At 53.6% G+C, this 25,937-nt stretch overlaps 1 protein-coding gene across 1 annotated transcript; it reads left to right on the top strand.

Annotated features, from left to right (window-relative positions):
* Positions 1-1,516: 1,516 nt before the first annotated feature.
* TECR (trans-2,3-enoyl-CoA reductase) lies at positions 1,517-25,889 on the top strand. Its single transcript, XM_045853083.1, has 13 exons — positions 1,517-1,675; positions 22,517-22,567; positions 23,261-23,312; positions 23,633-23,677; positions 23,771-23,874; positions 23,951-24,066; positions 24,150-24,255; positions 24,410-24,482; positions 24,566-24,609; positions 24,683-24,740; positions 24,821-24,909; positions 25,500-25,545; positions 25,628-25,889. Exons 1-13 carry the CDS (start codon positions 1,661-1,663, stop codon positions 25,753-25,755), a joined length of 927 nt encoding a protein of 308 aa, XP_045709039.1. The 5' UTR covers positions 1,517-1,660; the 3' UTR covers positions 25,756-25,889.
* Positions 25,890-25,937: the final 48 nt, after the last annotated feature.

The following is a 25,937-nucleotide window of genomic DNA, read 5'->3' as shown; positions in this document are numbered from 1 at the left end:
TTGTGGCCTTGGAGTACTCCCCTGTCCCCCTTAAATAGGGCAGCAAGGAGGCCTGTTGGGACACAGGTTTCAAGATACTATGAGCCCCACAACTAACAGAAAAGGATAGGTGCTTTTGAAAGTGCAGTTATAAAACACCTTTGTGCTTTCATTTGTTTTGTCCACACAGGCACAGTGAAAAGGATAGTGAATTTCTGAAGACAACAGCCTTGGCCATTACCTGGAAGTTCCCAAAAGCTATAGCTTCAGAAGTTTCTAGAACTGAACCTGGATGATTAAGGGCTCAGCAGTGACTCACTCTCACCCCACCCCACTCCCCTATGATTCAGAGATCTACCTTTGAGGACTTCTCCCCATCTCCCTGATGTCAGATCTCTGGGTTTCAGAGGGTGCAACTGTTGATGGTGTCTCAGGAGCAGGCCTGGAACTGGGAGAAAAGAAAAGTTGAGGGAGTGTGTCATGTGCCGCCCACTCCTTAGCTTGTCCTGAAGTCTTGAGTGTATGCATGATGAGTCCGTGTGCATATGTGTGTGTGTGTTAGCATCCAACCTCTCAAGCCCATTCATGACAAAAGATGGCATGACCCCAGGCCAGCACTGTCCAGTAGAGCTAGTATGTGCACAACTGCCAGCCACAAATGTGAGCTGTGTCTGATTTTCAGTATTGCAATAGGCACGTTAAAAAAGTTAAAAGAAACAGGAGAACTTAATTTTAGTAATGTATCTTAATCCAATATATCCAAAATATCATTTCAAGGTGTAATCGACATAAAAGGTTGTTATGAGATTTAAAAAACCCCTCCTTTTCATACTATTTTTTGAAATTAGTGTGTTTGACATTTATACAGCACATCTTAAACTGGACCAGCCATATTTCAAGGGCTTGCCAGCTTCACGTGGTGACCATACCCGACATCGCAGGTGGAGACAAATGTGGCCCCCTTGCCCTTACTGAATGGGAGCTTGCATTGAAAAGGGCAGTGAAGACACCCACCAGGGTGTAGGTTGGGAGAATCCCAGGGTGCTTTTCGCCACCCATTTCTCCTTTCCTTCCCTCCCATTCGTGATAGATACGGGTCCCTTCGCCAGAGAGCCCTCTTCATCTAGGCACTTCAGCCCACTCCCCGAGCCCCTAGCCTCTCCCATTGCTCCCCAGTACCCCAGGGGCCGCCCACTTCGGAATTCACCCAGCCTCGCCGCCCGGTTTGTGGACGGTGCCCTCCTTGTCACTCAACTTCTTGCTCCCGCCCCCGGCTTTGCTTTAACCGTCGCTTCCCTCAGTTTCCACAGCGACGCCACCAAGGAGCGGGGAAAGGGGCCCGCGGCCTGCGGGCCAATTTTGATTGGTGTGGGATGCGCCCCTTTTTCGAAGTCTTGTCCGGCCTGCGCTCCGCCCCCTGGGTGGATTCCGCAAGCTGGTTGGCCGTCCCTAGGATTGAGAGAGGCTAGTCTTCCCTCGACCATCCCGCGGGGCGGGGACGAAGGTGGGCGCCCTGCACGCTGATTGGCTGGGGGAGAACGCGCGGCAGGGATGGGCGGGGCGAACAGGGAGCCACGGTTAGTCTCGCGCGGGGGTAGTGAGCGCCTGAGGGACCAGTCCTGCATCGCGCGCTGGTAGGCAGAAGCAACAGCAGGAGCAGCAGTCGCTGTGTGAGGGAGTCATGAAGCACTATGAGGTAAGAAACGAGAAAACGGGGACCGACCGGTGGCCGCAGACCCATTTTTTTTCTTTGTGGGACCACGGGAATCCCGTCCTGTGTTCGTAGAAGAGCCAAACGGCGCAGGCGCAGTGGGTGCGGTTGTGCCCTGTAGCTGCTCGTAAATTCAGTGCGCATGTGCAGAGGAGGTATTTATAATTCTGCAAACCAGGCTGTTTTGGGGGTGCCATTTTTTGGGGGTCTCCGCTAGACCTGCTTCCAGCTCCCCCAGCGGGCAAAGTTGCAGACTTTGGCGGGGAGGAGGGGGAGTGTGGGACCTTTGCCCACGATGCGTGGGTGTCTTGCCCAAACCTTGCACCATGCCGTCTCCTCAGGCTTAGGAAGGGGTTTTGCTGTCAGCTCTCTTTGGCACGACCTTTGGACCCCTTCCCTCTCCCAGGACGTTCCGAGAAGCTTAGGAGATGAAGGCAGTGCTGCCAGGGCTGGTTCTGGCCAAGCAGCAAAGCTTCTGGCTTCCTCGTAATCTAAGAGGTCATCTTTGTCAATCCTTGTGTGTCACCGTGGAGAAAACTCACGCCCACAGCCACTCTTGAAGCCCGTCTTCTGACTACTAACTTGGGGTTCTTTTTTCATAAAACAGTATTTTCATACACTTACAGATCTCTCTGATAATAGTAGTAATTTTGTTATTATTTAGTTATTGCTGATTTTTAAGTAACATCATTGAATATTAAGATCACTTATTATTAAAAATGTTAATTATAACCATTTAGCAAGTGCTCACTCATGTGCTAATGAGATTCTGTTACCTTGTTCCCTTATCCTCATAGCCTGTGAACTAGGAGACTATTATTATTTCCATTTTTGTAGATGAAGAAACAGCCTCATAGATGTCCAGTGACTTGCCTAAAGGTTCCCAGCTAGTAAATGCAGAGCAGAGAGAGAAACTCAGAACTTCAGAGTCTTAGCTACTAGCCACTATGGCATACTGGTCCCCAAATGAAAATTAGCAGGTCAAGGAATTTATTGTTCTTTCTTCCCCCTCTCAATTAAAAAAATCGTGGTAAAATATGTATAAAATTTACCATCTTTACTCTTTTTAAGGGTACAGGTCAGTAGCATGAAGTACGTTCACATTGTTGTGCAACCATCACTGCCACCAGTCTCTAGAACTCTGTTCTTTTCATCTTGCAAAACCGAAATTCTGTGCTGGTTAAATATTAGCTTCCTATTCCCCCCTCTGCCCAGCAACTGCCATTCTACTTCCTGTTTCTATGAACTTGACTATGGTTAGGTACCTCACATAAATGGAAGGATTAATTGTTCTTATTCATAAGTTGAATACCACTATCTCTGCTTGCCTCTTTATTATTATTATTTTTGGTAAATTCATTCAGAATCCTTTGAAACTTTTAACCAATACATCCTCAGTCATTTTTAACAAGGTGCTAAAAAAAAGAAGGTAGGGATTCACTTATCTCTCGTGCCCCATTCATCTTTATGATCATTATATATAAAGTTCTTTGAATATAGTTTTCCCTTTCAAACCCTCTGTGTAACCCTGGAGAAAAGGCCACATTTAGTTTGAAACATGCAGGATGGAAGGTCCGTGTGGCAGTTTGAAAGTGGAGTTTTAATTTTATTTTTTATTAAATTTGTTGGGGGTACCATTGATTAATAAAATTATACTGGTTTCAAGTATACAGTTTTATAATTCATTATCTGTATATAGCGTTGTGTGTTTACCACTCAAATCAAATCCCTTAATTTTACTAGTTAGTCAGATAAAGTAGGCCTCTGAGAACTCTTAGGGTGGGCACTTTTGTTCTGGGAAGCTGGGCACAGCCTGAGACCCATGGTTGGACTGAGGAACATGCTTTGCCTTACTCACACCTTTTCCCTCCCACAAAGAGTGGGGAGCTTCAAGTGACCTTGGAGGAAAAAAAATAGTTATTTTGCAGTTCTCTGTTATCATTCCCTGCTAACCTTTGCCAAGTACCCACTGAGGTGATAGCTACAGAATTTCTGGATGGGAGGAACGTTTGTCTCCCCGTCCAGTTCACACAGCAAGCAGATTAGTTTTACTCCGGGTGTTTTTTTGCAGATTAGTAAAAATAGCAAGGATGCTTTCACTCACATTTAGCAAAGATTGAGAAAATGGTTTCAGTTACTATCCACATCAAAGAATATATTTTTATTTGGGACTGAGTCTCCTCCTAAGTGACTCCCTGCCCACTGAGAGATCAGCCTTCCTCAAAAGGCCTTTGTGGCCCTCAGAGGTTTCTTTAGATGATAAAGTGTAGTTTACAAGTGATTGAAGTGCAGTTTATGAGTGTTAGAAATGTTACACAGAAAGGTGTAGGACTTGCGCAGTGTCACACAGCAAGCTAACCAGGGCTGATATCTGATGTTATGGCTGTTAGAATTCCAGCTGTAGGAAAGGTTTGTTGAAGTTTATTGCCTGCCTCCCCTCTGTGATCTGAGATTAAAAAAGAGGAAAAAAAAAAGTCTCCCTTCAGTGGCCTGAGACTAGCAGATAGAGCAGGGTGGATAAGGCAGGTTACCCTCAGGTCTTAGCTAAAGCTGGCTCTTGGAAGTTGAGGGCTGCCCTTGGGATTGTCTTGGGGTCTGAGCAAGGTAAGATAAGGGAACTGCTCATGTCAGGCTACCGGATTTTTTTATTGCAGTTTTTGCCATTGTAGATAAGAGGTCAAAACAATGATCCCAGTAGCAACTGGAAAAATAGCTGTTGCATCTTGTAATGAGGGGAATTGCTACCTTTCAGCATCCCTGAGCCTGTCACTGCTCATTTCCTGCAGCTAGGTACCCCAAGGTGAGGAAGCCTCATCCTCTTGGGGTTCCCCCTGCTCTCATTTAGGATCTTCAGTCATCCCTCTCCACAAAGGGTAGCTCTATTGGTGCCCAGTTTGTGGATAATTCTAGGCCAGTATAGTGCCTCGGGCAAATTCTTGCCTCAGCTACCTTCACAGGAATAACTATGTGACAATTGTTTCTGAGTAGGAAGGTGATAATTAAGGAGAGAGTAAGTACACTCATGTTTAATGGTGTCAAAGGTATGTTAGATTTAGGGCCTGGCTGGTGTGGCTCAGTGGATTGAGAGCTGGTCTGTGAACTGGAAGGTCACTCACTGGTTTGATTCCCTGGCAGGTCACATGCCTGGGTTGTGGGCCAGGTCCCTGGTTGGAGGGATGCAAAAGGCAAAAGGGATTGATGTTTCTCTCACACATTGATGTTTCTCTCCCTCTCTTTTCCCTCTCCCTTCCCTTCTCTCTAAAAGTAAATAAAATCTTAAAAAAAAAAAGGTATGTTAGACAGTGAATAGGCCCGGGCTGAGTCGTGGCTCTGCCAATCTCATTGTGTGACCCAGGACAGCTTACTTAACCTCTGTGAGCCTGTCTATGGCTGCTCCTTGGAGTGAAATCCACGTCATTGTGACAACGAAGGCCAGTTTTAAAGAATGTTATGAAATTGGTGGAAGTACGTCATCAAGGGGCATGCTTATTATGGGAGGTGCTACGTGCAGCACTCGCTCGTTCTTTTGCAGTTTTGCACAAAACAATTAGATAAAAAAATCAGTTTGATTTACCTAGCCCTTTAATAAATCTCCAAATATCCTATTGAGTGGAAAAAAGCAAGTTGCAAAAGATTCTGTAAATTTAAAAAATATGACTTATGTGTACTGTTTATGAGTATATACCTAATAAAAAGATAAATTGTAATCTGAGGTGAAAGATGAGTGGGATTTACACAGTAGCTAGAGGAACCATTGCTTGGGTAGGAAAAGATGAGAAGCAAAGACTTGGGGAAGGCTTTAGCTGTGCCTATTCTTTTTTATTTTTAAAGATTTTATTTATTTTTAGAGAGAGGGGAAGGAGAAAGAGGGGGAGAGAAACATCAATGTATGGTTGCCTCTCTCACGCCCCCTACTGGGGACCTGGCCTGCAATCCAGGCCTGTGCCCTGACTGGGAATCAATCTGGCAACCCTTTGGTTTGCAGGCCTGTACTCAGTCCACTGAGCCACACCAGCCAGGGATAGTAGTTATGTCTATTTTATTTTGGAAAAAGGAATCTGGTATAACTAGAGGAAAATGAAACAATCTGTTAAACTTCAGAGGTGAGATACTAGGTGTTTGCTGTTTCCTGTAATTTTTTCTTCTGAATTCATGTGTCCTTTTGAAATAGAAGGTGAGAAATAAGTAGGCGGTTTCTGGCCATTGAGCCCTGTTTTGCCAGGTGGGTCCCTGATCCTTGCCGGGAAAATTTGTTGCCTCTTTGCAGGAAGGTGACATGTTCTGAGATGAGGACTGCCTGATCTCTCACTCTCACACCCTTCTGCACTCTGCATCAATCAGGCCTTCAGAAAATGCTTTCGGGGTTGATTCTGCATTTGCAGTCTGGATGGACCCTGGTTGTGACCCCTTCTTCCTGAGCTCTCTTTGTGGCTGAATAATGATAAAAGCAGGAACAGTTCACGTTTACAGTGTCCCTCCCAAAACACTAAGAGATGGGTACTCTGTGTCCCCCATTTTGTGGATTAGGAACTTGCCCATAGTCAGTCACATCATGGTGGAAACATGGCCCAGACCTAGGTCTGTCTGATTGCTCATTGATAGAAGAATTGGAGCCACAGTAGTGTGGTGATGCTGCTGTTGCTTCTGCTGACGGCCACCAGTGGTTATTGAGTCCTGTGAGCACCCGATCAGGTGGGCAGGGGTATTTCTTCACTTTACGCCCTGTGTTGATCCTCTGATGCTGCTGCAGGCAGCAGGTGGCTGTGCATGTTTCTGAGGACACATCCTTTGCTGGAGGGGTCCCTGTGGGCCGATGTGGACTGCTGACAGAGGATCTCCCTTTGCCCTGAAGTCGCATGGGCTGTCCCTCAGGAGTTCTGCAGCTATGAAAGCTTGGTGAGCACTAAGGGCCTTTCTTGTGTTGGCATGCCTCAGGCTAAGAGCCTGTGGGTGGGTCTTAGGCTTTTGACACCCTACAGGCTTCTTGCTCTGAGCAGGTAGTGATTCACAGTGGCAGATTCTCCTGATGACTTCCTTCCTCTGTCCCTTGGTCGTGTAGCTCTACACTCTACACTTCAGCCACTCCCTTGCTGCGGGCCCCTGAATCTGAGAACCCTGGCCTAGAACTCTCTAGAGCTCTAGAACTCCCTGGTTTATCCTCTGTACTCTACAGGTAAGGGACCTGAGGCCCAGAGAGGAGAGCCTTTCCCAGGGCCCCACAGCCAGTCCCATACACAGCTGGAGCCCATGGGCAGGTCCTGCAACCTCACAAGGCAGTTTTCTCATCCACAGAATGGGGGTCAAGGGTGTGCCTTAGCTGGCTCACGTTGGCTCTGATTGTGCATATCTTTCCAACTGTGTTCAGGGATGTCAGGTTGAGAGCATGAAATGGGCAGGCTGGGGGGTAAGGCTGGGGGGATGGGAGCTGTTTAAACCCTGGAAAATGGCAAATGCTGTTGTCATCAGGCCCCTCCCCCTTCGGAGCTCCCTGTTGCACACTAACCACCACTCTGCTGGGTGTAATGGTCCCTACCCTCACAGGGTTATGACTTCAAAGGGTTATCCCTCTGGTGAGCATTAGATGAGCAGGTGCATGGAAGGTACTTAACTCAGGGCCAGGTACAGCACAGCAGCTAACATTTAGTGAGTCCTGTTGATCTGCTTGCCTCCAGGTGCCCCAGCTCTGAGTTGGAGAAGGTGGGGGTGGGTTGGGGCTGGACCAAGGTGGACAAGGCAGGGCCTAGGTGGAGGAGGCAGGTAGAAGGAGCCCAGTGGATGAGGGTGGGCTCCAGGTGGGGCAATTGAGCTGCACTGGCTGAGACTGGGAGTGATCCTGAGCTTAGTAGAGCCCGTTGAATAACAGGTTCCTGAGGAAAGAGGAGGTGGAGGGTTGACAGCCCTGAGTGGGAATGTGCTTGGAAGGGACTTGCACCTCTTGTGACAGGGTTGTTTGGTTGGGCATCCCTGCACTTTCACTGACCGGCTTGGCTGGTGAGAAAGGCCAGAGACCTTGTTGGGCTGGTTGGTCAAGTTCAGGCTAGGTCTTAACACCCTCTTGCTGATATTGACAGGGGGCAGCTGAGAATGTTTGAATATAGGAAATAGCCAGAGCATCGTAATGATGATAAAAATAATAAAGCTACTGCCAATGTTGTCACTCTAAGTGCTTTTTTAATCTAATAACTTATTTAACCCTCACAATAAACCTATGAGATTCTGTTTTTATCCCTCTTCGACAGATGGGGAGACTGAGGCAAAGTGGTGTGCCCCCGTCACACAGTGAGTGGCAGAGCCCCATTCTACCAGACCTCAAGTGGGCTTTGCTGTGTGGGGGCCCAGGGTGTCATGCACTGAGGAAGGAATGAAGTGTGTGGTTGTGAAGGGGTTGTATGGAGGCTGCCGAGGGGGTCTGCCTTCGGACATTTATGCTGCTCAAGTTCCAGTTTTCTCACCTGTGAAGTCAGGATGAGGACACCTGCCTCAGAGGGCCACTGGGGAGCGGGATGTGCCCAGCACACTTCCTGGCCTTCAGTCATGGTACAAAGCATAAGGTGGATAAGGACAAATCACGGGGCAGATACGTCTGCATCAGTGAGGCCACCTGAAATGTTTTCTGCATGTGGTCTCTTTCAAATGCCTCAGAACTTGTCAGTGAACAGGGCCAGTGGGGCTTCTGGAGACGGCTTCATGCTAATAATATGCTCAGCAGGTGGGAGAAGCAGCCCAGATGCCAGTGACCAGTTTCGATATACCAAGTTACATTTTGGGCTGGTCTGCTCTTTTCTGCTCTACGGGAAGATCATCAGTGAAGTCATAGCACACTCAGAACCCGCTTTTTAACTTGCTGTGACAAAGACCCATACGAGGCAGTGGTGCTGGGTCACAGCCTCCTCACCCAAGTGTGTAAACGGGAGGATCTTAGCATTCTGTCTCACTCCTTTTGAGGCTTCTTGTCATTCTCTGTTCCTGGCTTTCCACACTTATCACTACATTCCCCCTTCTCAAACACCCACAGCCACGTTGCTGCTCTGTGAGCATATGCTCTTCCTTTTGTTCTTTCCATGCCTTGTTGCCTCTGGTTATTGAGAGCTCAGCTTCAGTGTCCTGCTGAGAGGCCTTCCTGGACCATCCTGTCTGGAGTACAACCCCTACCCACCCCTCCCAATGCCCGGTCTCCCTTTCAGGGGCTGTGTCTGCCTGTGGTCTTTTCATTTGGTACTGTGGTACTTGATGGTCTTTCTGCCCTGGTCAGACTGAGTTCTGTGAGGGCAGGGACTCTGTGTCTTGTTCCTGCAGCTCCCCCCAGGATATGGCCAGTACCTCTTTGTTGAATGAATGATTGGGTGAATGAATGCATCTTCTTTCTGTCAGGCTCATGGGGAGCAGAAGAGTGAGAGTGGGGTCTGCTGCAGGGACCTGGATGAGTCTGGTGACTCACATGGTGGGCTGCGGGACCTCGTTTGGCAAGTCCTTAGGGGTCCTGACCTAGGGAAGGCAGCTTCTTATGGCTCCTTGAACACATGCTCGGGGTCTACCCCACCTCAGCAGGCCTACTCCCCATCATCCCACCCTTTCCATGAGGGCTGCTAAGACAGCACCTGGGCCTGCCCCTCCGTGCACAGGTGGCTGGCAGGCTCTGCTGGTCCGGGTGATCTCCTGCTCTGGGGCTTAACTTATCTGTTTCCAATCTATCATTTCTTCATTAGTGTACTTGTTTCAACATGTTATTTTTCTCTTTACCTATTAAACGCCCCGAATACTGGGATGAAGGAATCATAGCCTCTGCCCTCGAAGTCTTTCACTGAAGTGAGACCTGAGGGAGGGGAGGGGAACAGTGTGTGCAGAGGCCTGGAAGCCAGACTTTCATGGATGTCTCTCATCAAGAGATGAGGCCTGCCAGGCAGGGCTTTGTAGCCACCCAGATGCCTGTGGACTTTATCCGTAGGGTGATGGAAGTCCCTTTTTCCTGTTGATTTTACCTAAAAGGTTAACTTCCAGGAGGTGGCTTATTTTTAAGTCCTTTTGAGCCCTCTTGTTGCTCTGTTACATAAATGCTCAGTGTAGTTCCCTATTGACAAGTGGTTAGTTAGAGATGGGCTATGAGCCTTTCCAAGCCCTTGGAGGGATAAAGGGCCTCTCAGTAGCTTGCTGTGACTGGCAGGCTGGCACAGCCCTGTCCCTGTCCCTGCTCGAACCAGGCTGTTATGTAAGCTGAGTCCCCAGGCCATTCAGTTATCTCGGGAGACTGCAGGGTTTGTGCTGCACTCTGAGCCCTTCTGAATTCTTTTTTATTCCCATCTAAAGGGGTCAGGGAACATTGGTCAGGCCATGCTGGTTGTGTGGTGGGGCCCATGGGAACAGTGCCTGACCTCAGGGTGGGTGCGGGTTGGCCATGTTTGGGGCAGGGTGGTTTAACATTGGCAACTGGAGCCTCACATCAGGAAGCAGGTTGAAATTTGAGGGTGGGGGTCACAGGTGGAGCCTCTAGTCTTATGGGGAGAAGCTGTCTCCCAGGTACCTCAGGAGTCTAACTCAAGAAGGGGCTGGGGGGCTGCTGTACCAAGGCTTCTCAGGAGGTGGGGTTGGGGGAGCATATCTCTCGGAGGGGGTGAGGGTGATATCAGAGTCCTTGGGGAGATGTATAGTCTGAAACAGTATATTGTTGAATACTGTTTGCTCCAGAGAATCAAGTCTAACAATCTCCAGGCTGAGGGTGAGGATCCACAGAGGACAGGGCTAGAGTTTGGCTGGGTAGCCCCAGTACCGGGATGGGTTGGGGAAAGGCTGCTCTGTCTGGGAATCTTGTCATTCAGGTTTCAGCTCCAGCGTCACCTCCTTTGAGAGGCTCCCTCTGACCCAGCCAGGCCACGTTGTCACCTCTCCTATTTAGTTCTCCACATAGACTTGGCACCTTCTGATAGGGTGTGTGTGTGTGAGCCCCTCGCTGTCTGCTCTCCTCTTGATCCCCAGCTCTTGGCAGGGCTCAGCAGACTATGGAGTGAGTAATTTTGTGTGTCTGTTAGAGGCATCGTCCTACAGAGCAAGGTGCACAGCAGGCCTAGGCAGTTAGCCAGATCACCTTTAACCCCCACCCCCCGCACAGAAGGCACTACAACTCAAGGGAGGAGGACCTTTACATGTTTGTGGGGTGTGTGACTGTTTTATGGACTGGAATTTCTCGATTGGCAAGCATGTAGCTTTGCTACATTAATGTGGGCCATGTTCTGTTGTGAAGCTGGTTCCTGCTCATTTTTAGTGATTTTGGAGTTTGGCCATCCTTTTTCACCCAGAGTTACCTGAACTCTCAGTTGTCCTGTCAGGATAAGATGGAGATCCTGTGGGAAGTGCCATAAACCTTGATCATCAGTCCCCAAGAACATTTCCTGCCAGGCTCCTTCCTCTAGGCCGGCCCAGGAACTTCACTGCCCACTGCAATCTGGCTCACCTGGGGTCTCAGTGGACAGAACCATTTCTGGTGATGTGAAACCACTTCCAGGTCTCCCTGCTGGTCCTGGGAATACGCACCATCCAGGGAGAAGGCATGGGGAAGGTCGTCCATGTCAGGGGTCCTAGATTCCTTTCCTATCGCTTTATTTCACTTGCAACCAGAGGGGCAGAGCGGAACCGGCAGAAACCTGTGGGGCTCACAGGTGGGAAGACAGCCCTGGGTGTCTTCCTGGACCCCTCTCTCAACAGCTAGGGCTGACATCTTTCAGTTTATCTTTCCCTTCGTACAGGTAGCTAGGCCTGTTAAACATTTTAGAAAACCTGTATCCCTCTGCTGCGTTTGTTACTCCATCTTCATCCCAAGATGCACATTTTTCCCTCAGCATTTTCATGTTCCTTCCTTAAGTTGGGATGCATCTTAGGATTGATGTACATATCTTATATTGGCATAGGAAGTTTTTTTTTTTCTCTTGAAAGTTGGCAGCTGGTTTTGAGTCAGTGACAACCCAGAATCCAGAAAGCAGGGTGTCATTTTTACCAGCTTGCCACTTCTATGCCCCAGTCCAAGCTCCCAGCAGCTCTGGCCTGGGTGGTTTCTGAGACTCTCCCTGCTGCTCCCCACCCCCAGCCCCAATGGTGGGAGGGATCCTTCTCAAACCCAGACCAGGTTGTAGCGCTCCAGCACCTTCCCAAACGGCTTGTCTCGGCTGCCCTTCCAGCCTCCTCCTCAGCTGCTTGCTCTCCAGTCCACTTTGCTCCAGCCTCTCCATGTTCCTGAGCCCTGGCAAGCTCTGTGTTGCCTCAGGGTCTTTGCAATGCTGCCCCTGCCACAGCCTTATGGTTTGATTCAAATCACGCTTTCTTAGAAAGTCCTTCCCTAATCATTCCTGTGGCACTCTGGTTTCAAATTTTAAATTTACTTTTAGAGAGAGGAGAAGGGAAGGAAAAAGAGGAGAGAAACATCAATGTGTGGTTGCCTCTTGTCGCCCTCTATTGGGGACCTGGCCTGCAACCCAGGCTGGCAATTGAACAGGTAACCCTTTGGTTTGCAGGCTGGCACTCATTCTACTGAGCCACACCAGCCAGGGCTCCCTTTGTTTTCTTTATGGTGCCTGGTGAATCTGGACCTTGTGTTACATGGTGGATGCTTTGCCCATGTTCCCCTTGAGCGTGAGCGGGTCCCGTGGGGGGCTGTGGCCTCTCTCGGCTGTGCTCACTGTTGTATCCCATCACCTGTTACATTGCCCAGCACCCTGCTGTCACAAATAGGTTTTTCTATTTATCCTAGACCCCAGTACCTAGCACAGGTTGGCACATGGATAGGCTCAGCGAGTGTTTGCTGAGAGAATGAAGAATGGGAACTTACTGGTCAGCAGAAAAGGCTTTTGGGAGTTATAGGTGCCCCTCTGTACACTACTGAGCCCTTTTCAGGTTTGTGGGCAGCAAGCACATCCTCACTCTGTGGATGCAGGTCCTGGCTTCTGGTATGGTGGGGGTTCCCTGGTCCGGGCCAGCTGCCCCTGAGGGGCACAAGGTTGCTGTGCAGGAGGTGGCTACAGCCACCCTCAGGTAGAGCCCACTGGCTCATTCTCACGTACTAGGGTGTGATGACCTAGGTTGGAGCTCCTTTGGGCCAGATAGAGGACCAGGAGATGGGCAGCCCCAGGAGCTGAGGCTGGACTGGGAGATGGGGCCTGGATCTCTCACCCTGACCTGATAACACCTACTGTGCCACCTGGCTGTTGGGGACCTGCAAGGGGGTAAGAAAGTGAGTGACACCCATCCCTGGGGACCAGGCCCTATTGCCAGTCCCGGGCCTGGGTCCCAAGTCTTCATTTTCAGAAAAACAGTGGAGGGGTGCCTGCCTAATGGACTAGCTGTTGTAACAGGAGCAGCCCTAAGTGATCCTTTAGTCAGTGAGCAGGGCCGTGCTCCAATACAACCTTGTGGGTATTGACATCTGAATTTCATGAAATAGGCTTCTTTTGATTTTTCCAACCATTCTTAGCTTGTTGGAAGTAGGCAGTGCACCGGGATTGGCCTGTGGGCCATAGTCTGCTGACCCCTTGGTCTAAGCCGTCCTTTATTTGTGATAGAATTATTCCCAAAGCCTACTTCCACCCTTATTTGCTTACCATTCAGAGAGATCCTTTAAGAACCCAAGTCAGGTCGTGTTCCTGCTCTGGCTGAACTCTCTATGGCTCCCACCAAACTCTGAGTAAAAACCAAAGTCCTCACCCGGCCCAGGATAGCCTGCACAACCCACCCCCACCCTGCCCTCACCTCCTCCCACTCCCAGCCTTGCTCCTCCCTCCAGCCACAGGGGCCTCTGCTCTGCTGCTTGAGCACATGAAGCATGCTGCACAGGCCGTTTCTCTGCCTGGCTGCTGTCCCCGGATCTCTGAACTGCTCTTTCCTTCACTGCCTTCAGGGCTTGTCTCAGTGTCCTCTCAGGGGGGCCTTTCTTGACCACTTTATATGAAACTGTACCCCCCTTCACTTGCCACCCCAACCCCCTTTTCCTATGGCAGATGTCATCTTCTAATGTTATGTGTAACTATTTAATTGCCTCTGTTCCCTGACTAAAATGTCAGCTCTGCGTGGGCAAAGATTTCTGTTTCTCCTTGCACGGCTGAATCCCTAGATCCCTCCTTAACCTGGTGTGTAGTAGGTGTTTAGTCAGTATTTATGCAGCGAATGAATAAGACTCACCTGCAAAAGGGGGTTAATAGTAAAGGAGATAATTCATGTGGAGGACATGCCTCCGTGTCTGGCATGTTGTGAATGTGTGGGAGGTGTTAGCTGCTGCTCCTTGTATCAGGCTGGCCATTTGGACCCCAGGCCAGCTATTCTGCAAGCTGAGCTCCCCAGGGTGGACTAACCTGCCTGCTGCACTTGGCCTGGGAGTGCTGGGCACAGGTCGGGGGGTCGGCCCGGATGAGTTCCTCCTGCCGCTCTGATCAGCCTGCATCCACAGGGGTCAGCATCTCCAGCCTCTTCCAGCTTTCTGATCTGACAGTGCCTTCCTGCCCAGAGATACAGAGACCACATGTGGTCACCAGCCTTGACCTGGCCATGGGGTACAGGGGTGAAGATTTGGGCCATCCCCTGGGGTTCTGGGTCCTGGCATGGCCCTGAAGGAAGAGTATTTAGTTCCTAAGGGGCAGAAACAGATGAGATCCTGGTTCTGGAGCTTGTAGCCCGTGTGCCCTTGGGCTGGCAACTCGTGCTTCTGTACTTTGGCCTCCTCGTCTGTGAGTGGTATAACAGCTGATCTAAAAGGGAGCCAGTGGTGGTGTTGGGGGCTGTGTGCTCACACCCAGGGGAGGAGGGGGCAGGGAGGGGATGGGGAGTGACCTCAGGGGTTGGCTAAGGCCCCACTGGGAGGGCCTGGGAGGGCTGTATCAGTTGGGCTTCTTCCGGAGGGCAGGGTCTGTTTGAGGAAGGCAGCCCAGGTTGGGGGTCACCTCCATCTGCCACCATTTGAAGCTGTGGATCCTGGGCTCCATCTGAGATCCTGATTTCCCTGTCTAGGTTGTCACAAGCAGGTGGGGTTCAGGACCACTGGGCAGGACTTCTGCCTTGTGTGTCACAGGAGTCATCTGTGTTAGGTTCTCCGATGAACTTTCCCATTGACAGGTGGAGAAGCCAGCAGCGCTCAGGCTGGGAAAGTGGGTCAGACTCTGGCCCGCCAGGGGCACTGGTTTTCTGGGCCTGCTAATGGCCTTAGACTGTGACAAGAAAATGCACAGGAAATGTTTAGACAGCTGCTAAACCTGCCTAGGCATCTCTGTGTGGTATCAGGAGGAGACAAGCCTTTTGCACTCCATAAGGCCTGACCTCGGGGCCAGGGGAGGGTGAGGCCAGGGAAGAGTGGGCTTAGTGCTCCGGCTCCCCTGCAGGGGGCTCCCCGGGGAGGTGGCATGTATTGCTGAGTCCAGACCTTCCAGGCCGATGTGCTGAATGAAGTTGGAGTGTCAGCAGGTGCCTTCCAGATAATACAGTCCAGGGTTTGCCTTTTTCTGTTAGCGTTTGGTCCTGCCCTTCAGAGTGGAGGTTGTATTGCATCGTGGTGGTGAGCAGGGGCTGTAGGCCCAGGCAGGCTGGGTTGGCATTGGCTCTGGCACTTCCTGGTTACCAATCTTGGGTAAGGGCTGCCTTGTGAGCCACCTAATGGGTCACAGGCCCGGGTGAGGCTAAGTGAACTTTGCAGGTGAAGGTCCTAGCACAGTCCTTGGAGTGAAGTCATCTGATACACATTACTTCCAAATGGAACAAGCACAGCCTGTCACTGCCCAGGGAGGTGCGTGGTCTGTGGGTGCTGGTGAGCTACTCTGCCAGCTTCTCCTGGCCTTGGGTCCCACAGCCTAGGGCCATTGGCATTCAGACTCTGGGACCCTTCATTTGGCCAGTGGGTGTGGGGGGTGAGAGCTGGCTGGTTGGGTACCTGGGAATGGGTGGTCAGTCTCTCTGCCCTTCCCACTCTGGGTGATGACATTCTGCCTACACCACAGCTGTCTTGGGCTCCTCAGAGAAATGGGGTCACAAGACGAGGCCACTGGGGAAGGAGGTATTTCTGGTTGAGCAGGTGTGGCCTGTGCTGGCTTCCTGGCAGCTGAGCCCAAGGTCTTTTCAGCTGTTCTGGCAGGAGCAGTGTGACGGTGATATTTCTGGAAAGTATAAGGGAAAGGGAGCTGAGAGCTCTGAGCCTCTGAGTCTGGGCAAGTGCTCTCAGACCTCTGCACTGGTGAAGTTGGTTAGCTGGCTGGGTGCGGAGATGGGTCAGGCCTCTGTCCCCTGTGCCCTGCGTGGTGGCTGTGGGAGCTGCAGTAGCTTAGTGCCTGGGCTGGCTGGCTGAAGGACCTGGACGCCATTTCCACCTTTGCCTGGTGTTCTGGGTAGCTCTGAGCAGGGTTTGCACCACAGTGGGCCTCTTATGCCCCAGCCTCGGGAGACGTCCCCCTGTAGGCACAGGCTGGGTACTGCCAGGCTGCCCAGCATGCTGCAGCCCAATTTAAGGGTCCTTTCCTGGCAGGCAGTCCCTGTGGTGTCCCAGAGAGCCTGCTGAGGCAGGTGTCCTGCCTTGTGCTCCCTCTGTGGGGTCCACTGCAGAGTGTGTCCTGGCTGGGGGTACGGTCCCAGGAGACTGTGTGTCAGGAGTCTGGGCTCAGGCACATGCATGACGTGGGTCAATTTCCTCATGTGTGAAACAGAGCTCATGGTTCCTGCTCCTTTGGCCACCGTAGGGACAAGAGAGGGTAAGGAGAGGGGGCTGGAAACTGTTGAAGTTCTGGGCCCACTGTCCTCATCCATACCCACTGAGCAGGTCCCATCTTAGGATGCAGGGAAGTTCCAGGTGCAAAAATGGGAGGTGTTGAGGGTGATTCTGAATCCATGCTGACTCTTGGGCCTCTTCCAGCCCCTTGTCCCAGGTCCTGGCTGTGTGGTACTCTACCTCAAGGCCCCTGAGTCTGCCTCACGGATAGGAAGAGCCTGGGAAGCACTGGGCTGGCTGTGTTTGTAAGGATGGGGAAACTGAAGCTCAAGAGGGGCCCAGGCTCCTGGCTCTGGTGACCCGGACGCTGGTGCCTGGGCTCCGTGTGTTGTGTTTGCCTGGCAGCTCATGCAGGGTGGAAGAGCAGTTGCAAACCCGGCTCTTCCAGCGTGGGCTGGGGGGGGGGTGCCGTCCCTCCCACCGGCCTCCTGCTTCCTGCTGCTCCCGTATGGGGCTCAGATAGAGACCTCAGACTTCCCCTCCTCTTACCTCTACGTGCAAATCATAAGCAGATCCTGTTGCTTCCACCTTCACAATCTGTCCAGAATTCCCACTTCTCACCCCCATCCTCACCTCCACCCTGGACTCCCAGTTCCCTAGGTGGTGCCTATGAACAACTGAGTTCATACGTTATGTCCCTCTTCTCCTCTTGAACCCTCCATGGGCCCCTCTTCACTCAAGAGTAAAAGCCAGAATCCTCTCTGTGGCTCTCAAGGCCCTGCATGACCTGCCCCTGTCGCCCCCAGTCTTCATGTCCTCCTGCCCGCCCCCCTCCCCCCCCACTCATGTGGTTCAGTCCACGTGGCCTCTGGCCTGCTCCACAAGCACGCTAGACACAGTCCAGCCTCAGAGTCTTTGTACTTGCCCTCCCTCTGCCTGGAACACTTTCCCCGGTTGTGTGTCTGCCTTGTTCCCTCACTTGTTGCTGGCCTTTGCTTAGATGCGCCTTCTTGAGGGAGGCCTTCCCTGGTCACTCTGCCAAAAGTGGCTGCCTACCTGACTTCTGGCTTCCACCCCACCCCATTCTCTGTTTTTCTTTGAAACCCTAGGTGACAAATCATGCCACTGTTGTCTGCTCCTGTCCCCTGCTTGCTGCCCGCAAGTACACACTGAGTGTAATGCAGGTCCCCTGGAGGCAGGGGCCTGGTTTTGTTCACTGCAGTGTCCAGCCATGGGAAGAAGGGGGCAGGAATGAATGGATGGATGGATGGATGAGTGAATGCAGGGCAGTGGCTCCCTGAAGCCACTTGGTTGGTAAGTGGCAGAGCTGTGGTTAGTGCTCACTCTCTTGGTGCCATCCTGGTCGCATAGCATCCCATCCTGGGCGGGCACTGGGACATGGGACTGTGGAGCCAGGCTGCCACCAGCACCCTTCCAGAATGTGGGACTGTGGGATGAAGGCTGCTGCCACAAGGGGGCAGCAGCGATGTGGCAGCCTCCAGCACTGTGGGGAATGGTGGTAGGGACTGGGGTAGGGATGGTGGCAAAGGCCCCACCTCTGCTACCCACACGTGTCTTGCTATTGTTAGGGTTCTGCTCACTGTCAGCAGCTGGATGAAGCATCATTGGACCACCTCTGTGACCTTGATGTCCTGTGGGCAGGATTTGGGGAGGAGGGGCCTGGCTCTCTGGGCATCTAGCAGTGCTCTTTTGCTAGTATTGGTCTGTATATTTATTCTTTATATGATTAATTCTAGGCTGGGTATGTTTATGTACTTACTTTTTTGGTGGTTTTTATCACCTCTCTAAATCTTACAGTAACCCTGTGAGACAGCAGCTGGGGCCTGCCTACTTTGGAGATGTAGGAAATAGAGGTTCAAAAGGGTTGAGTAACTTGTTGGGGGCCACACAATCAGGAAATAGGTGAGTCTTTGGCCAGGTGCTGTACACAAGTGTGGACAGAGCACAGCTCCATGCTAGGCTATGTTCAGGTGCTGGGAAACAATGTGCAGCCTAGTGGGAGGTGGATGGTAAAGGTCTGGGGGTTGAGATTGTAAGTTGCTGGTCAGGAAGGGCCTCACTACAAAGTTGCCTGGAGGCTGGAGGAGGTTGGGGAGGAGCCCTGTGGGTCTGGGGGAGAGCGTTCTATAGAGGCAGCTGGAACTGCACGTGCAAAGGCCCTGAGCATACCTGTGCTCTTGTTGCCAGACAGGGTCTATCCCTGGAGCTTCACCTCCCAGACAGCTCTGGGCACTGGCATTAGCTTGCAGCAGGTGCTCAGAAAACGGCGCCCCTCTTTCTGCTACTGCTACCTTGATTAGCAACATTTTTATTTCCATAAGACAGTGAGGGCCAGAGACGCTGCTGCTAGACAGTGGCTCTGGGTGCTCCTCTCTGGGCTGGGGAAGACAAGTGTGGCTTTTGTTCTCCCTGCCACCGCCCCCCCCCCCGCCCCCACTTCCACAGGGTGGGCTGTGGCCCTGCCCCTTGTCCTGGTCACTGCCCCACACCCCTCTGCCACCTCATGCTGCCACAAGTTGCTGTTGGCTGAGCCCCAGAGTCTCAGGACTCTGGGTGAGAATTCCTCCCAGACTATTGGGAGTGTTACCGTATTCACCCCAGGCCAGGGTACCTGCTCTGTCCTTGTCCTCTGTCCATTGTAGACTGCAGGGCCACACTCCCTGCCTGCAGCCATCGATGGACCTTGGGCCAGTGACCTCCTCACAGGCCTTGCTTCATTCATCATAGAGCAGAACATGTTGTCCCCTCCAGCTGCTTCCCTGTGTGAGGAGGAAGGGCTGTCCCTGCAGTCCTCAGGAGGGCCCACCGCGGCTCCCTGCCCCTGACCCGCCTTCTCCCCTGGATGGGGGCTGGGCCTGCCGCCTCCTGTGTTCAGCAGCTGCCTGTGCCTCTGACCCCAGTCCTGGGCCTACCCTGGGCCCCTGTCCCAGACTGGCCTCAGGGCTGGGCAAACATGTTGGGGGTGTGTGTGTGTCAGGCATAGGGCATGGGAGGTGTGCTTGGGCACAGAGCCGGGGTGGGGAGGGTTGCAGTAGGGGGTGAGCTCAGGGACTGCAGGCTGGGAAGCACATGACAGGGTCCCCCACATTTAGGCCCTCAGTCTGGGTGGGGGTTGGGGTGAGGAGACTTTGCTGCTCCCTGCCCAGGGACTTTTTTTTTGATGGGTAATTGGGACCTGTTTGTTAGCGCCCCCCTTTTACAAATTGTATTCAGGTGAAATTCACATAACAAAATTGTCCACTTAAAAGCAAAAAGTTCAGCTGTATTTAGTACATTCACACTGCTGTACAACCACCCCCCTCTCTCTAGTTTCACAACTTCCCTCACCCCAAAAGGAGACCAAGCCCCATTAGCTGACACTCCCTGTTCTCCCTCCGTCTGCCCCAGGCAACCACCAGTCTCTTTCTGTCCATGGATTTAACTCTTCCGGACATTTCATATAAATACGTGACCCTTTGTGTCTGGCCTTTATCACCTAGCAAAGCTTTGTTTTTTCCCACCTAGCATAACTTCTATTTAACTTTTTATTTTGAAATAATTATAGAGACACAGAAGCTGCAAAAATAGTACAGACAGCTTCTGGGTCTGCCCACCCCCCACCCCCCAGGGTCTTTCAGACCTTGTGTAGTAAAGATGGCTCTGGGTCCCAAGGTTTGGGGACAGGAAATAGGAAATGAGGACCGACCCTACTGAGGTGGCCCTGTGCTGGGGTAGCCCCCACCCTGGTGGCCCAGGCCCCTGGTGCTGCCCCTTGGGCTGGGCTTACCTCTGAGGGCTCAGCTTCTCCTGTGCTCTGGCCTGGGCGGGCCCAGGCTCAGTGTGACAGCTGCTGGGAGTGTGGCCCTTCTCCTGGCCACCCTCTCCTACTGCCCAGCTTCCTCTCCCAGCAGCCAGTTGGGGCCCTGACAGCCGTCCTCTCCTCCTGGGCCCTGGTCCTACAGGGTAGGATTTCAGCCCTTCCCCACCAGCTGGCGGACAGGGAGAGGACTGGTTGTATTTTAAGCTGTTGAGTGGTTCAGCAGGAACTTGGAGGCTTCTTTCCTGTAGGCTCGGTGCTGTCTTTCTGTGGACCACACAGGCTCTGAAGGCATGTGGGCCCTGCCCGCCTGGGACCCAGCGACTATTAATATACCTGCAGCCACGGGGCAGGCCCTGTGCCCGCCCGGGGCCCTGGTGCTCTAGCCCTTTCAGTACATTGTGTAGTGTGCCCCTTCCCTCTCCCATGAGTCCCCTTGGTGGGCCCAGTACTGCAGGTGATATGACCAGCTCCCTGTTTCTGGCCTCTCTGACTGGTCTTGTTATCCTCGTGGCTCAGAGGGGTTCAGTAGCCTGTGCCCCAAGGCCACACGGCCTGGCAGAGCTCTCTCTAATGCGTTAAGTGCAGGCCGCATGGCCAAGGCTTCTTGGGTTCTGGGTCCTCTCCTACCCTCACATCCACAATGGGGGTGGGCGCTGCAGCCAGCAGGGGAGCTGGGGTCTGAACCCAGGCCCACGCCCTCCCCATCATGGCAGCCCCACAGGGCCAGAGGCTCTGGGCACTGTGCATCTGTCAGGCCCCTGCCGTGCACAGCCCTGTGAAGCACACCCCTTCCTTTCTGCCCCCGGCCCGAGGTCCAGAGAGACATGACTGTGTGGCAGAGCCAGATTCAGTCCTGTGTGCTGCCCACTGCTATCAATCAATGGGGTGTGTGTATGGGGAGAGCCCCTTTCTTTGGAGGGCCCCAGTTGCAGGGGAGCCCTCTTCCTGGGCTTTGGGTGGGTGGCATGCCCTCAGAGAGCCTGGCTGGGGCCCTGTCTAGGGTTTTGTGTCCTGCTCCTCTTCCCTACGCTGACACTGACTGAGGGCCCACCAGGGGTGGGAAGGGTCCTCAGCACCTGTTGCCCAGTGGCTGATTTGGGGACAGATCCAGCCTTGCCTGCCACTGCCTGTGCTAAGCTCAGTGGCACTCAGGCCTTTCAAGATCAGGCCACCTCCTGGGCCTCACTGTAGCTTCACCTGCACTTCACCTCTGGCATCTGCTTTATCCTGCATGGAGCGGGTGGGTCAGATTCTTCTCCCACCCTACCAGCTTCTTTCCTCCCAGTTCTGCCCCTCTGCTGTGCCCCTGTCTGGGGCTCAGGGAGATCGTGTGTGGTGCAGGCTGTGTGCTCTGGGTTTTGAGGGTTTCAGGGCCTAGACAAGGGAGCTATGTTGGGCTTACAGGGCACAAAGATTGCCTTGAAGGTGGCCTTGAACATGGTCTGGGTGGATCTAGTGAAAGTGTGTGGGGAGGGAGGTCAGGGAGGCAGGATAGGCCTCAGCCCAGGCTGGGGTGCTTTCTGGAAATTTCTTGGTTTCCTGACCCTTTCTACTCAGCCTGGGCTGGGGTGCTTTCTGGAAACTTCCCGGTTTCCTGACCCTTTCCACACATAGAGAGAGGCTCTCTGCATCAATAGCTCTGGAATCTGTCACCTCCCTAGGAACACAAATGCACGAGGGAAATAATCCGACTGTCTGTCACAGTTCAGAAGGGGAAATGGATGATCTATCTCAGATTCTCAAAATAGCTGGGACTTCTCCAAGCCCAGTGAACTCTGCCAGCCTGAACTGGGTGCTAGGGTTGAGCTGCCTGCTGGCCTCTCACCCTCCTCCCCAAGATTGGCCCTCACTCTGCACTGGGTATGGGGGCTGGGGGGGGTACCTCCATGCCTTCCTCTGGGGATCTCCCTATCCCCTGGTGCTCTTTGGGGGTTGTGTCCACTTGAAAGCTTCACTTTCGTGATCCAGTTCCTCGGGGGCTCAGTCTGGGCAGTTTTATATTTAGCTGGGCATGGCTGTGGGGCCACTCGGGTTACATCTGCACAGAAGGTGGCAGTGCCAGGGCAGGCGTGGGCTCCTTTCCAGCACCGTGGCAGAATTTGATCCCGTAGCCTGGCCCAGAGCGCTGCGCGTGGGTAGGTCGGTGGTGGGGACTGACCACCGGTGGCTTGGGCCGCTGGCTTCGTGGGCAGAGCAGGGCAGTATGGACCTGAGTATGAGCTTGGTGGCTCGGGAGGCCAGCCAGGGCCTTGGGCCTGGGCCTGTCTTTGGCCTCAATGGCCTCCCCCGTCCCGTGCCCCCAAAGGTGGCCAAGAAACCTAAAAAGGCTGTTCTCTTCTTTGAGGTGGAGATTCTGGATGCGAAGACTCGGGAGAAACTGTGCTTCTTGGACAAGGTAGGACGGTGATGCCAGCTGCACTGGGCTAGGGTGCTGGGCCCACTGCACCATTCCTTCTGGGGACTCCTGGCTCTGAGGGAGGTGGGAGTGCCCCTCCAACCTGTGTCCTGACACCCCACCCCCTGCCTGGGAGGGGTGCGCATGAGGGGTGCTGTCCTCGGGCCTGGCCTGTCCCTGCCAGTTCAAGGTAGAGGGGGCAGCTCTGGCCTCTGGGTGTGGCCAGGAGTTGGTCTCCTAGTACAAGAGGAGGTGAAGCTGCCTCAGTGGACCCTGCAGGGCCTCAGGCTGGGAGGGGGGTGGAGTTGTGACCTTTCCCCTTCTGAGGCCAGGCCAGGAAGGGAGGGGGGGCTTGTCCTTCCAGGGAAGGTCTGGCCTGGACCCTGGGGGGAGTTGTGGGTGGGGTGGAGTGGAGCGGCAAAGAAACAGGCTCAGCTTCTTGTCTCCCAGCCTGGCTGGGGCCATCCTAGCTGGGTGGTAAAACTGGGCCCTCAGGCCCACTGCTGTCCCCACTCTGACAGGCCCTTGCTGCTCCATTCGGCCACGTGGGTGTGGGGCCTGGACTCCAACCCTCCCCACTCCCATAGCAGCTACCCAGGCCCCCATCCATCCCCACCTCAGCAGGAGGGAGCCTGGATCAGGGGTCCCGACATCCCCCAGGGCTGACTTCTGTCTGGCCTGTGCTTCCCCCAGGTGGAACCCCATGCCACCATCGCAGAGATCAAGAATCTTTTCACTAAGAGCCGTAAGTCCAGGGCCCAGCCACACTGCCTCCTGCAGCCCTTCCAGCCAGAGGCCTCTGGGTGGGACCCCTGCTGCCAATTTCTTTCCCCAGGACCTGTAGAGATGCCCCCTGAGATCCAGGACTTTCTGGGCTTGCCTGTTGCAGCGCCCCCGTGTGGCCATTGGCAGGAACGCCCTTGCTTGGTTTCAGGACATCCCACTTCTGTTTGGGTTCTTCTGGGCTGTGTCTTGGAGCCACACAGACCACGTCCTTCTGGGAGGAGCTGTGGGGTCCCTGGGCCCTGCCAGGCTGTGTGCTGTGACACCCCGTTCTCCCCACAGATCCGCAGTGGTACCCTGCCCGCCAGTCCCTCCGCCTGGACCCCAGTGAGTATAGCTGTTGCTTGGCCACCCCGGGCACCCCAGTGGCAGTGGGTGAAGGCCTGGGTAGCTCCTGAGCTGTGGCCTGCCTCTCTGCAGAGGGCAAGTCCCTGAAGGATGAGGACGTTCTGCAGAAGCTGCCTGTGGGCACCACCGCCACACTGTACTTCCGGGACCTGGGGGCCCAGATCAGCTGGGTGACGGTGAGCCCTGAGCCATACCTACAGCTCCCTCTCCCATCAGCCACATGGGGTGACTCACCTGAGCCCCTCTTCCTAGGTCTTCCTGACAGAGTATGCGGGACCCCTTTTCATCTACCTGCTCTTCTACTTCCGGGTTCCTTTTATCTATGGCCACAAATATGACTTCACGTCCAGCCGGCACACAGTGGTGCAGTGAGTGGGCCAGGCTGGAGGGGTGAGGGGGGGTGGGGGAAAGGCCTGGAAACGGACTCCTGAGCCAGCTCTCCCTCTCCTAGCCTTGCCTGCATCTGCCACTCATTCCACTACATCAAGCGCCTGCTGGAGACGCTTTTTGTACACCGCTTCTCCCATGGCACCATGCCCCTGCGCAACATCTTCAAGGTGAGCCCCCGGCCTAGTGTCCCAGGCCCCTGCACCCAGGCCCTGCCCTCTCCTACCTCTCATGGGGGCCCTGCCTCCTCCTGCACCTCACCTGGCCCACCTGGACTCTGCCCTCCACTGGGCCAGGCCCCATCCTGGCCCTACTCCCTTTCAGAACTGCACCTACTACTGGGGCTTTGCTGCGTGGATGGCCTATTACATCAACCACCCCCTCTACACGCCTCCCAGTAAGTGGCTTTGGGACCCTGCTTCTATGAGCCTCCATCTCCCCACCAGGCTTCTCTTACAGGCCTCCCTCCTCTCTTTACAGCCTATGGAGCTCAGCAGGTTAAATTGGCTCTCGCCATCTTTGTGGTAAGAAGGCTGGTACATGCAATGGGGTGGAGGGAGTCTGGGTGGCTCTGGGCTGACTCTGTTCCTTTGACAGATCTGCCAGCTGGGCAACTTCTCCATCCATATGGCCCTGCGGGACCTGCGGCCAGCTGGTGAGTGCTGGCTCTGTGCAGGGGGTGTGGGCGGGCTGGGCCAGGAGGATGACAGGCATCCTTCTCGTCCTGCCTGTCAGGATCCAAGACCAGGAAGATCCCATACCCTACAAAGAACCCCTTCACGTGGCTCTTCCTGCTCGTGTCCTGCCCCAACTATACCTATGAGGTGAGCATCTGCCCGGCTTCCCCTGTCCCTCGTGGGGCTTCAGGTTCCGTGTGGAGGGGCCAGTCTCTGTGGGGAGTTGCCTAGCTTAGTAGTTGATTTTGTAGTGTTTTTTGACTTTCAACATTTATTTTTAGAAAGAGGGGAAAGGAGGGAGAAAGAGGGAGAGAAACATCAGTGTGTGCTTGCCTGTCACTTGGCCCCTACTGGGGACCTGGCCTGCAACCCAGGCACGGGCCCTGACTGGGAATCAAACCAGCGACCCTTTGGTTCACAGCCCGAGCTGGGTCCACTGAGCTACACCAGCCAGGGCCTTGATTTTGTAGTTTGAATGAACATCTGGAGATGCGGACTGCACCCTCTGGGGGTTGGGAGTTGTGTAAGGCTGGGCTTGTGGCGTTGAGGGCCAAGGGGCAGTTTCATCATGCAGCCCCACTTTACTTGGGGCCCCTCTAGCATTGGAATTTGGTTCCTACCTCCTACTTAGAAAGCAAAGGTTGGGAGGGAGGTGGCCCAGGGGGTGGGTGAGGTCTCAACAAAACAGCTGGCCTGCCCAGCCCTGCCCGTCTTCACCTCTTGCCCTGTGCCCACAGGTGGGGTCCTGGATTGGCTTTGCCATCATGACACAGTGTCTCCCAGGTGAGCCCACTTTCCCTCCCTCAGCTGGGCTCTGCCCCTTTCCCAGGCTGTGCACCCTTCCTGACCCTGTTCTGCCCTGCAGTGGCCCTCTTCTCTCTGGTGGGCTTCACCCAAATGACCATCTGGGCCAAGGGCAAGCACCGCAGCTACCTGAAGGAGTTCCGAGACTACCCACCCCTGCGCATGCCCATCATCCCCTTCCTGCTCTGAGTCACCCACCCCCACTGGCTACCAGCTCGGCTCTCAGGAGGCAGGCTCTTGTACCCCTATCTGATGTCCTTCTGGGGAGGAATGGGGTATACCAATCTGTATCACCTGGAATAAAATCTGCCTGCCCAGCCAGACTCAGACTCAGTGTGTTTCTTTTGAGGGCTTTGGGGACCAGTACACCA

The sequence above is a fragment of the Phyllostomus hastatus genome, unplaced genomic scaffold (assembly GCF_019186645.2).
Source record: "Phyllostomus hastatus isolate PE091 unplaced genomic scaffold, TTU_PhHast_1.1 phas_contig_98, whole genome shotgun sequence".
In the NCBI taxonomy this organism is placed as follows: Eukaryota; Metazoa; Chordata; class Mammalia; order Chiroptera; family Phyllostomidae; genus Phyllostomus; species Phyllostomus hastatus.
Note: the sequence above shows the minus strand (reverse complement) of the source record. Positions and strands in the feature narration are given on the sequence as shown.